General features: G+C 38.3%; 1 protein-coding gene across 2 annotated transcripts in view; it reads left to right on the top strand.

Annotated features, from left to right (window-relative positions):
* Positions 1–12,185, top strand: part of LOC122996900 (bcl-2-like protein 11) — a 28,421-nt gene extending 16,236 nt beyond the window's left edge. For both annotated transcript variants that reach the window (XM_044372698.1, XM_044372697.1), the window contains exons 4-5: positions 8,100–8,334; positions 8,387–12,185. In XM_044372698.1, the coding sequence (XP_044228633.1) occupies positions 8,100–8,267 (168 nt within the window). In that variant the 3' untranslated portion in view covers positions 8,268–8,334; positions 8,387–12,185. The remainder of the gene's footprint in view (positions 1–8,099; positions 8,335–8,386) is intronic.
* Positions 12,186–12,833: the final 648 nt, after the last annotated feature.

The raw sequence follows: 12,833 nt of genomic DNA, 5'->3' as shown, positions 1-12,833 counted from the left end.
ACATCTGTAAACGTGCTCAGTATGGTGTCCGTATGTGTGTGGTGTGACAGCCTAGTGTCCGTGACAGTGTAGATTCATTATTGCTCAGCCCTGTGGTTAAAGAGCTCTCAGGGAGCAAAGCACAAGGTCTAATTATCCTGCCAAAACACACAGACAGACACACACACACACACACATATACACACACACGCACACACATACACACACTCAAACAAACTCCAACACGCTCTGTCATCTTTCAGTAGGAGGTAAAACCCTTTGTCCTGAAGACAGAAATAACTCAGAGGAACATTGTGGACCAGTCGGGTGTCACTGGCTGGCTGCTCCTGTGTTTTTGTTTGTGTGTGTGTGTGTGACAGAGTAGGAGAAGGTTTTTTAACCCTTGTTTAACCATGAGTAACGAGTATTGCTCTTTCCATCAGTACAATGCAGAACTAATTAAATACAAATTTATTGTAGTATTTGTGTGTTTATGTTGAATTTGTGTCCTGTGTTGTGAGTTGATTTAAACAGATTTCCTTTTGTCATTCTCTGGAGCAAAAGAAAATATGATGCCTTGTTTGGAGACTCTAGGACAGTTTGTGAAGAGAATATATTAGAGCTGCAAGACGATAAATCCATTAGACGATCAACAGAAGATTAATCAGCAACTATTATGATAATCAATTTATTGTTTTAGTCATTTTTGAAGCAATAATGTCAACAATTTGCTGGTTAAATCTTCTCAAATGTAAGGATTTGATGTGTTTCTTGAAAGTAAACTGAATATCTTTGAGTTTTGGACTGTTTGCAAAATACAACAAGACATTTAAAGACATTACCTCGGGCTGTGGGAACATGTAACTGACATTTTCTGATATTTTATAGACAAAGCATTCAATCAACTAATCAAGAATATAATCATCAGATTGATCGATGATGACAGTAATTGTTAGGTGCAGCCCTAGAATATTTATGTCAGCATCACTACATTTATTACTTTTCTTGGCTTTTCTGAACAAGCTGAGGAATCCATATTGCACAAACGCCAACCTTAAATAACTTCTAAGCTCTACATCACTTTTCACATTTGCTGACTTGCAGGCATATTTGCATTTTGAGCTAAATTTTAAAGCTTTTTCGGTGGGAAACACAAAGATAAGAAGATAAGTTGTCTAATCTTATGAAACTCTTAAACATATAGTGGCACAATGTGGACCTAGGGAAGATTAGGACTGTATATTGCATGAATTGGACCTTCTAGTTGACATGTCAGGTTAAATGAGGGAAACCTTCAGTAGAGGTTAAAATAACTGCCCCTGACACAGATGTTCTTCTGTTGAACTACACACTTACTTTCTCTTGTGTTGTTTCAGTGTGAAACTACACCTTGCTCTACTTGTGTAGTTCCTGCAGGGGAGCTGGGATTTCCTTCATTATCCATGCACAGAGCACCTTGTTTGCATTTTATTATGTTGTGAAATTACAGAAGGTGACAACTAAAGGTGCAGGGATTGAGTGTACATTATGACAGCTAGTAACAGGGATGGGCACTCTTACCAGAAACACATGTAGAGCACATAAAAGCTTGATTAAATATTTTTGCAGTGACAAGTTAGCCACGAATGTTTGTGGAAGAGGACAAAAGCAATAAGTAAGAACAGAAGATAGTAAAAGAGATGAAGGGGACAAAGGTCATTTATTGGATTCAGAACTACAACATCACAAATGCAACCTGTGTGTGTTTGTGTGTGTGTGTGAATTTTTTGTATGTGAACTTGTGATGCATGCTCTGACCTCAACAAATCTCCTGATAAACATTTTAAAAGTTGAAACGTTTGGTGAGGTTTGCATAGTGGCACTACAAAGCAGAAACACAGTGAGAGTAAAAACGATAGAGAAATAACATAACAAAGCCAGACTCAGCTTGCATTGTGTGTGTGTGTGTGTGTGTGTGTATGTGTGTATGTGTGCTTGTTTGGTGTGTGCGCCTGTAAGTGTAGCCTTGTTGAGAGAGCTATTTTTAAGAGGCAGCATAGTAAGTTGTGGTGACCAAACAAAATCACATGAGCTTTTTGGAACTGGCTGACTCAATGTTTCCACTGTGAAAAGAAAGAGAGAAGAAGAGTAAGAAAACAAGATGAGAAATTTGAAATCTTCACTGTCAGAGATGTGTCTTTACCAAAGTGCTGGGGCAAAATCTGTGGTTTACAAACCCAAACAGATGTGGAAAATATGTAAAATACATGAGATTGCAGAAAGGAGAGCCATGTAATAGAAAACCCCCATTCGTATGCTATTATTTGTCAATTTTTTGCATTGATTTTGCAGGTTTTCTGACTAGCAAGTTGAATACTGAGGAGTCGGGACACTGCTAAAAACCTTCTAAGTTTTGGTTTTGTTGTGTTTGTGAGTAATTGTTTTTGACTCATGCTTCTATTTTTCACAATATATACCAGTGTTTTATCTTTTTCTACCAAACGCTTACAGTACATTTTACATTCTGCCATCCATTTTGCAAAGCTATCCTTAAATTGTAGACTCCCTCCCTTCCAGTCAAATGTTATTATGTTTCTAGTAATTGCATTACACAATCAGCTTGCAGACACTTGAAACTTAAGTAGAACAAAGAACTCCTGTACTGTCTTCTTCACTTGCAATTTAAAAAGATTTATTGGGAACAACATTTCGGTAAACAGACCTTTATCAGGTTATTTTACAAGACAAAAAGAGAGACCATCTTAAATAGGTTGGTTGACCAACATGGACCAATCAGGTCACACTACAGTCTTACATCACTCATTGAATCAAGCATTATACATAATCACATCATGGCACCATATGCCAACAATATGAATAGACAGAAATATAGAGAATGTACATTTACATACATTACATCTTCATAGAGATATTGGAAAATTAGATGTTTTGGGAAATTATTTAAAGAAAACAGTTATTTAAAGAAAACTAGTAGACGAGCTGTATCATCTTGCTTGATCGATCGACTATAAGATTGTTCAGTTGCTTCATTGGTGCACTGACTTACTAACTTGACAGGTGGATTTTCTGGTTGACTGAATTTCTAAGAAGTTCACTGGCTGACTGCCTGTTTGGTTTGTCTCTTGTGTTGAGCATGTTTTGCTTCTTCTAAGTAAGTTTATAACTGTTTTCCCATTGCATCACCGCAGCAGCACGGTGTGCATGTGTCAGTGCATGTACTGTACATTGTGGTGCCTGGATGTGTGCGTGTGTGCCAGATGAACTGCTTGTTAGAAGTCTGCAAGAGTTGCAGTGACAGCAGGAAAATGATTTGTGGCAGCAGGTTTTCTATTCTCAGATAATGGAAGGGGTTATTTGAGGTAAAGGTTCAAATGTGAAAAACTATTAGAGGATCGCAAATGTGTGTGTGTATGTGTGTGTCTGTGTGCGCGCGCACGTGTGTGTATTTCCTTTTCTGTAATCCTGAGGTAAAGGGTTGAAAATCAAGAGTGTTTGGTGAAACCAGTTTTGGCTTAATGTCAGACTCTCAGCCTGCAGTTCGTCAGCTGAGGTGAACATCTGCTTCTGATTACAGTTCCAACCTCTCATCTTGACTGAGAAATACGATCAATCATCCAAATAACAGAGCAGCTCTATTGTCTACATGGTATTTTTAATCTTAGATATTATTTCTATTCCCTGAACACCTGATTTACTGTAACCTTTCCCCCTGCAAATAACAGTAAAAGAAATAGATTGCTAGTCATTGGGTTTTTAAATAGAACAACTTATAACAAACTGCTGAGAGTTAAATGAGAAGATCAACATCACAATCAAGCCTGTGAGCAAAGAGCCAGGAAGCAGTTAGCTTAGCTTAGCATAAAGACTGGAAGCAGGGGGAAACAGCTAGCCAAAGTTAAAAAATACACATATTTACACCTAAATCTTAAGTATAGTATATAATTAACACAAAGTATCTCATTTGTGACTTCCTGCAGTCCTTTCATCATTGTGAGTTTGCCAGGAAGTCAACAGGGACTCCATGAAGTCACTGCACCCAGCAAGAGATACTTACAGCAAGTAACCCCCATAAAACCACAACTGTTTGTTTTGATATTACTGGATCAAACAAACAAAATTTAACATGTGAGTTTTGGAGGTGCTGGTAGCTGTAATTGTTCACACTTTGGAGTCCAGCTAGCTGTTTCTTCCTTCTTTCACTCTTTATGCTAAGCTAAGCTAATTGCCTCCTGCCTCTAGCTTTATACTTAAAGACACAGACACAAGAGTGGTATCAATCTTCTCATCAAACCCTCGACAAGAAAGCAAATATGCATATTTCCTAAAATGTCAATCCCCTTTAATCATTAAATCAAGTAGTAGTAGAGATTAGTTTGAAGAAGGACAATGATCTGATCACTCACAATTTGAGCCTTACAGTAGGTGGTTTGAGACACATTGTCTACAGATTTTGGTCAGGTATATTTGCGTCAATTGTGTTAAACCACATACATCAAGTGTCAACTCCTCCCAGGTACACCACATCCTCCTGTTGTGTCGAAATTGACAGTTTCTTCTTCACTTTCATTGGCTGTAGATGTAAAATATAATAAGTGCTCCACCGTGACTACAGAGCAGGATATAATGTGGAAGGACATCCACAGATGGCTTTATGCATTTTTGGGCAAGTAAAGGCAACCTGATTAATCAGATGTAGTTGTCTTTAATATCTGGGAGATGCAGTTCCCTGTTCAAAAGCACTTTAAACAACCAAGTGCTCCAGTAGAGCTGCTCAGTGTCCAGGCTGTGGTTGTACTGGGCATGATGGTACTAAAAATACATGCTTTACAATATATATACTAGTTTTAAAATGGCAAAACCAGCTGACTAACCCCTTTCCTATTGGCATAGTCAGGTATCTAGACATCAATAGATCAACAAATCGAGCATGGAATAATGAAAGAAGCTATCAGTAAGTTTGCTTCATATCTTGAGACTCATAAATCTGCCAGCAAGGTACCTCCCCTAATTCTGCAAACTGCAGGCCATCCTGACAGTCAAATCATTGCAGTGGTTCATGAGGTGAGGAGAGAGCACAGAAACACTGCCAGCTTTAAAACCACAAAGCTTGTCTCTGTCTGCTTAGAAGAGAGACAAGCCTCTAATGTGTAATATCATAAACTCGGCCGCAAGCAATTGAGCATTAATAATGTCAGTGTTTTCAAAACAAGGAAGTATAATTAAATCTCTAAATGCCATATATGGTGTAACCTGGGAAAAGAAATCACTGAAGAAAAATCACAACCCTCCACTGTTAAAAATCCACTTGAACTTTCTGCCCTAAACAAAAGCAAAGCTCTAGGTTGTGATGTCAACACCCTTTGCTGTCCATGTACTGCTGAATTAAAGAGGAGGCTGAATTAATGCGTTCAGAGTTCACCTGAGCTTGTACACCCACACGAGTGTTGATTTATGATGATTCTTGAAGTTCATGTGGTGGACATGAAACCAAATCCCCCAAAAGTTTGGAGAGTTGGTCTTCACTTGTAGCCAAACACAACAGTCCCTTGATGATATTCAGGAAAATCAAGGGTCAGTTTTGGCAGCACTGAAATTAGTATTTGGTAATTTCAATTGCTTCCTATGTTGTTGTCTCCAAAAATGTGGATTTAAAGTTTAAAAAAAAAAATTAGGTGATGATTCCTGGAAAATTAACGTCCCATGAAAAGTGGAAAACATATCATGTCAGAATACCATGTTTTTCCAGACATTTCTTATGGAGATTTGTTCCCAATGTTGTCATACAATAATAAAAAATATGCTCATGATTGATATAGCCAAAAATGTTTTTGTTAAAAAACGGATTCCATCGAATATAGCTCACTATCTAGCTAGCCAACATGTTTGGGAAAAGCCCCGCTAGCTTGTTGAAATTATATGATAGAGAATCAGGAGGCCGTTGATCATGATGATCACATTTTCCTCAGTTAAGTCACATCAATTTAAGTATGTCTCCATAATTGAGTTGGAGTAGAAAAGGAGTGGTGCTTCCAATTTACAAGGAAACCAGTTGGATTGGTTTTTCCTCCAGCACATCAGGATATTTGCTTAACATTGCTAAAGTTGCTATAAAGCTTTATTACCTTCCCCAGGTCTCATTGCTGGGATGCTTTTGAGTCTTAAGTCATGGTGCCTTAATTCACAGTTAATGGCGTCCTGTCATGCCTCAAGCATTTGAGTCCATATGTTTGAACACAGGTTTGAAACTCAATACATGTACGTCCTCTAGGTGCTTTGCATTCTGGTCTTCAGCTACTGTGGATGTAATTAGTCTTTCTATCTCTTCTACAATGCTTTCTTTTTTTTAATAATCTTTGAGGTGCTATGAATAAGTCTCTATTGTATGAATCTATTAGGCTTCAGGTCAAACTGATTGACAGGAAATCGGGGTCTAGACTTGTTCAATTTTGTATTCTGAAAAAAAAGCAGGCTGTGCCAGCTCTGTGGTCATCTCTGACCCATTTGTTTGACCAAGTCATACAAATGGTCTGAGTCAGAAGCAGAATTAGAAGCAGATTGTGATTCATCACAGGGTTAACTGGTCTTCCCCTCACCTGTTTCCTCCTCTGGCATCAGGGGTTTCTCTGGTTTTTGGCTCACTTTTCACATTAAACCACACAGCTTTGATATTCCTCTCTTGAGCTCGCTGTAAAGATCCTGTTTTTCATAGTACAGTCTCACCCCGAGGCAAAAGACTTTTTCTGTGCCAGTCGATGTCTGGATGGTATTGTACAGTCCATCCGGCCAGGCGGTATTTGAAGGGCTTCATGCCAAAACAGGACATCTATTTGCCAGAAGGAAAAAAATGTTTCCTACTCTTGTAAAAGCCTTAGTTATTCTTGTAAATGTTTGTTTATCTGAGCAATAGCAGCTGAGGATGAATATTTAAGCAGAACTCTGCTTCACATTCACACACCTCCAGGATTTCACACCCAAAAGCTGCATAGTACAACCGCAGCCTTCTAATAGTGACTACTGGGAGCTGTTTTTGTTACTATTTGTTTAATTGAAAAAGATGTCTAAATGAATCAGATTCATTCCTAACGTAGGTTTGAATTCGGGATAGTAGAGAAAATATGGTAAGTATCTTGCACAAGGCCTAAAAATAGCAGAACCTTTTTTTTTTTTTTGCTTAAGTAGCAGAAGTGTTTGTTAGTGTAGCAAAATTACCAGCTACTTTTCAAGTCATTCATAGTGGAGATCCCCACCCAACTCTCTACCTTTCTTTAGCGACAAAAGCTGTGTTGTTTCTGGAAAGAGTTTCTTCAGGCCTGAGCTTCCTGTTGCACCAGGAGGGGAAATGTCCTTTCTTGTCTGTCAACTTATCAACGAGAAGCTGCTGCTGCTCTAGTAATGGACCTGGTCCAAGGCACAGGGGCTGTTGACTCCATGGATAAAGAGCAGAAAAGAAAACCAAACACGTGTTTCAGTCAACAGGGCGCCGAGTGTGCCAGAGTGACTTGCTGGGATATGGAGAGGTAAAATAGCCAGAGACAGTAAAGAGAGTTCAAGCGTACACTGTCAAAGGACAAAGTCCTAACCAAAAACTGCAGTAGAAGTGAAGTGAATTAATTTGTTAATTCTTCTTGTTCGAAGATGATGTTGTGATTTATTCGAAGAAAAACCTGCAGAATCTGAGCCTTCATAATTTAACATCCTTTTTTTAATCATGATGATGTGTCACGGAAGTTATGCTTCTAATCTCACAAGATCTTGCACAATGCAACCTGAGTTTATCTTTAAACATTAAAAACATTAACGTTAACGTCAGCTTATTTAGCTACATAGCTAAGTTTAGCTACTTAACAGTTATTTTGCCGGCCAGAAACAAGAATCCTGTTTTTGTCTGCTTCTGTCTTAAATCAAGGGCCCATTGTATCAAAATGACATAACATTTTGTATCATTGACCTCACCTTCCTTGCTACTGGACTTTCTTTTTCAAGTGGTGTCTCTGCTCAGTCTTTTGCTGTTTGAAAAAAGGATTTTTCATTTATTTTGGTGTGAGCATGCTGTATATTTTTAAACATAATTCTCATTAATACTCTAAAACCTCTTCTTCTCTCTGTCCTTTGTATTCCAGGGGGTGGCAGGTGGACGTAGGCGAATTGTGATCCATCCAAACCAGTTGCCGTACATCCAACAGGAGCCCACCGTCCTGCTGTGCGTTGGCATCCTGCTCCTTCTGATTGGACGGATAATCTACTCACAAGGCAGTACGAACGGCCACCAGGACCACTCTCAGGTTTAGCTTTTGGAAAACCCAGCAGACGTAGCACCTTTTATAATGTATCTGTGTTTTTGGATCTATCACATCTTGAAACTCCTTTTTTATTTTTGGGGACCTAATTTTTACTCCCCTTTACTCCCTTTCCCATTTGAGAAAAGAAACTTCGGACTCTGTTTGTCTTAATTTCAACAAATGGAGATTTTTTAAAACCTTTAAGAAACTCTAAAATGCCTGGATTTTTGTTTTTGCACCTCTGTTTTTCCTTAATGGTCTCTGAGCCTTTGCAATGCTACCAAAGAGCCAGGATTTTGCACTCCTTTGCAGAGCATGGGGCGGCCATGTCACCTAAATATGCCCCCCTGGAAGATTACGCCTGTGGAAATTCAAATGTGCCTTGTACAGTTTTCTGTTAATTTTTTCTGTTTGTTTACTTTTCTGGCTTCTTTTAAGGTGTATTATTGTACAGAGATTATGAGTTCCTCGGGTGGATCAACTCTGCAGACCCAGGATTGTTAAAATACGTTGATCTGGTCCTCAAAATATTCCCCTTCCTTTTGTAAAATGATCTTGCACTCCTGTCACACCAACATGCAACAGACTCATGAACCTGCATGGGAACCAAATGGGCCAAAGTAATCATTTTTATCACACATGGTTCCTAAACAACTGTGCCATTTAATGGTTTCTTTCCATGAAATACATGCGTGCTTATGTCTACATAGTAAGTTAGGAAGAGTCGATTGTACATCTGTGTTTTCAGCCATCAAAATGAATTGTGTCCTGCCATGCCATGAACTAAAGCCCCATTTGGACAGGATTAATATTACAGGGAGATGTTAGGTGGATAATAATAGTTTTATTCTGTGGTCCTCGTAAACCTGAGTCATTGCTCTGGAGGACATTTTAGCCACAAGGAAAAATAGTTTCATCTATCTAATGGGAGAACTGATCAGCACAAACAATATTTAAATACTCAACCTCCCCTAAAAAGTCTGTCCAAATGAAGCTTAATACTGTAATCCATTAATACTCCATTAATGTTTAAATGTCCGTTTCTTCGTTGTGTCTTATTTCAATGTCCCGGGTCAAGTTTTAGCTATAGTACCTCCTGCTACCATTTGGCATATAATATGTAATCAGATGATCTGTAATCCAGATTATTATCCATTCAAAGGTACTTTCAGTAGATGCAGTTTTTTTTCAATAAATGAGGACACATTTCTTTGGTTTTTCACTAGTTTTCTAAATATGCACTTATAGAAATGTTTAGGCCTCAAAAATTGCAAAGTATTTCATGACTACCTTACAGTTTATCAAAGAGTAATTTGTACACAATAGCTAGTTCTGTCTCTTACTGTGTAAACTGAACCAGCCCAGACAGTTTTTACTCACCATGAGGCAAGGGCGTAGGTTTGGTTTTAACTTTAGTGGGGACATTTTTTTGTTGGACGGCCAAAGTAATTGTGTATGTATCACCCTTTTCTTTTTCATAGGCACATGTGTGCACACACATACATATATAAAGAGCCTGACCCTGCAAAATGTTTACTGAATATGCATTTGATGACTTGCCTGAAACCGGACTTGTATCATGATTTTTTTTCTTTGATTTTTACATTTATTTTATTGATAGACTACTTAACTATAAATCTGAGACCAAAATTAACATTTAAAAGTAACATATCATAGACTGTCACAATTAATGTGTAGAAACCTGTAGGTAACATGCTGCTCTGTAACTAGCTGCTGTAAGGTTTTCAAACCTCACCTGAGATTCTGTCCTTTCAGTTTGTGGATTTGGGTGACACAACTCAAGAGTTTCATGACAGAGCCACAGTGATGCTCAATCCTATCTTTAAATCATCTCAAAAACTTTGTATTATTTTTCATTCAACTCCTGAACATATGACTAGATCTTTCACTATGACATCAGAGCTCACCTGGGAGGCCGCAGCTAACCTCTCTGTGTGTCTCTGTGACATCAGAGCTCACCTGTCTGTGTCTCTCTGTGCTGTTCAGGCTGCTGCTGACAGGATTTTCATAATTAAATGATGCCTGACAGTCACAAACAAATCAGTTGGACAAGCTCTAAATAATGTTCATGTCTTAATGTCACATATGCAATAATAACTCTGCTCCTGATACACTCATGGAAAAGGGGAGAGATGGCATTAAATAGTAAATATTTCTCCCACTAACCTCAAAGATTAATGTTTGGATTGATCACAGACCATTCTTATTAAGCTCAGCTGTTATTGACACTTTGGTTCTTCTTTAAAAAGGACCAGATGTCCTTAATTTGCTTTAAAATGTTGTTGTTGTGTTAAATTGTTTAATTAAACAGCATGTCTGAGCTACAATCACAAATTAGCTAACAGCACCTAACGCCTGACATTAAATATCAAATGATCTAAGTTTTGTCCATTAATTTTCAATTTCTGTGACGTTTGGAACGTTCAACTATAAATACTAACCACTTCATATTTTCCACCTCACTGACTCCACTACCACTGCTGCTGCTGCTTAGCTGCTGCTAGTCAACAATGTGTACAGCTTCAAGTTGAGATTTGCCAGATCATCAGGTCGAGTATTCCCCATATGTTGCTCTTTCCCACTTAATCATAACTGCAGAGATCTTCCTGTTAACATTACATGGAGTTAAAGCAGATAGATTGTTTGAGATCGGTAAAAATATTGGTATGGACAATCCAGCAACACCTTGATATTGGTAGGGACATGTTCCTACCGTCCATACCCAAATCTACGCCCATGTTGTGTGTGGTTCAGTTTCATAGAAATATCCCTTGACCCGTTGATAAATATAACATGATTTTACTAACATAGTACCAACCTTCCTCTGTACTGAAAAGCCTGTGTGTTTCTGTAACACTAGATTCAATCTGGATGATGAACATGGCTATTCACTAAAATCTAAATTAAAAGATTTCCAAGAATTTTAGAATCACTTTTATCACCAAATACAATCAGTACACATGAAGGTGATGGTAAAAAAAGGCATTAAAGGGTTTCATTCCAGTCTACATTAAAACAAAGATTTTGCACATTAATAATCAAAAGCAGGAGCAACAGCAAAGTAAGACTACTTCATTTGTTAATACAACAATAGAATCTGAGTATTTGTTACAAAGCTGCCTAATTACTGGAGTGAAACTCAAAAAAGATGATGAACATCGATAATAAAATAATGTGAATCATTTAAATCATTAAACAGTGTCATTTCCCACCAACTTGTTTACTCATTATATCAGACAATACAGTCTTCCACCGTTCTTTGTTTCAACCCCTGGATTTAGCATTAGCAGCCAGACTCAGTGCAGTTGGCAGGGCTCCGTTTGTTGACAAGGTCATGTTAGCTATTTATTAGCGCAGTGATTCAGACCCGGCCAAGTCTCTTCACGTCTGCCAGGTCATTAAACACTCTCAGAAAGAGATTTCTGGACAGAGACCAAATGCTGAATAATACAGAGTAAAAGAGTGTTTTGTCTCTGACTGGTTGGCTAACTGTAACATAGAAACAGTGGTGATATGGGTCTCAGATTAAGTACATTTATTCTTTGAACTCTTCAGGCTCATTAAAACATATAAGTTCTGTTGTCATGTGAGAAACCACCAAAAGAAGGCCATTGTTTTTTTGTTTTGTTTTGTTTTGTTTTTTGGCTTATGATAGCTACAATTCATGTTACCAGTTACAGCTGATTAATACCAAACTAGAACACTGAAAAGAGCAGTTAAGAACAGATAAACAGCCGAGTAGCCTGTCAAAGTGTGAAAATCTTTTATGCAAAAAATATGAAATGCCTGCTCTTTAGTATGCACAAATATCTGGATTTCTTCTCATTTGGAGGATGTAATTACTTCAATTCATTTTGTTAACTCTGAAGAACGTTAAGAAGTTGAATATATGGAGGTGAACAAGAATTATGCAAGAAAAGGTTTGTCCGAAGCACCTTATAACACCAAGAGTGCATATATGTTCATGAGGGATGCTTCCAGTGGAAAAGCTCAGTGAAGTAGCTGTGTGCTGCACTTTATTGGAAGTGGGTAAGTTAACCAAACATACATTTGCCAAATCATTCAGTTAGTCCTCATCCTTGAAACCCCTCTTTCTTGTTAAACGCACTGCTTGAAACCAACAAAATTCAAACAAAGCATTGATACCACCTTTGTGTGGCTTGTTCAGTTGTGTTTTTAGAGTGTGGAATGGGCTCATTGCTGCTGTTTGTGGCGGCTGTTGAGGAACAAGAAACCAACCGTAGTTGCAGTGGGTGTCTTCTGCTCTCCGGCCACAGGAGGCAGTAATGAGCTCATTGCGCCGAAGAAGACGCGGCACTTGAAAATTTATGTGGACAACTGACACACCAGTGAGACTTCTGCTTTATCAGAAGTGTTTTCAAACTGTATTTTTCAGTTTTACGATTGAAACAACTTCAAGGATGAGGACTGGATCGTCAAATGCACGTCTGATTAACTTTGCAACCTCTGATAAAAACAGTCGCTTCTCTGGGCTTCCCACAACCAAGATTGGTTTTCTGTTGTAGTGATGCAGTGTGAATCTTGACCAAAGAG

Source organism: Thunnus albacares, chromosome 14, assembly GCF_914725855.1.
Source record: "Thunnus albacares chromosome 14, fThuAlb1.1, whole genome shotgun sequence".
Taxonomy (NCBI): Eukaryota; Metazoa; Chordata; class Actinopteri; order Scombriformes; family Scombridae; genus Thunnus; species Thunnus albacares.
This window is presented reverse-complemented; position numbering and strand designations above follow the sequence as displayed.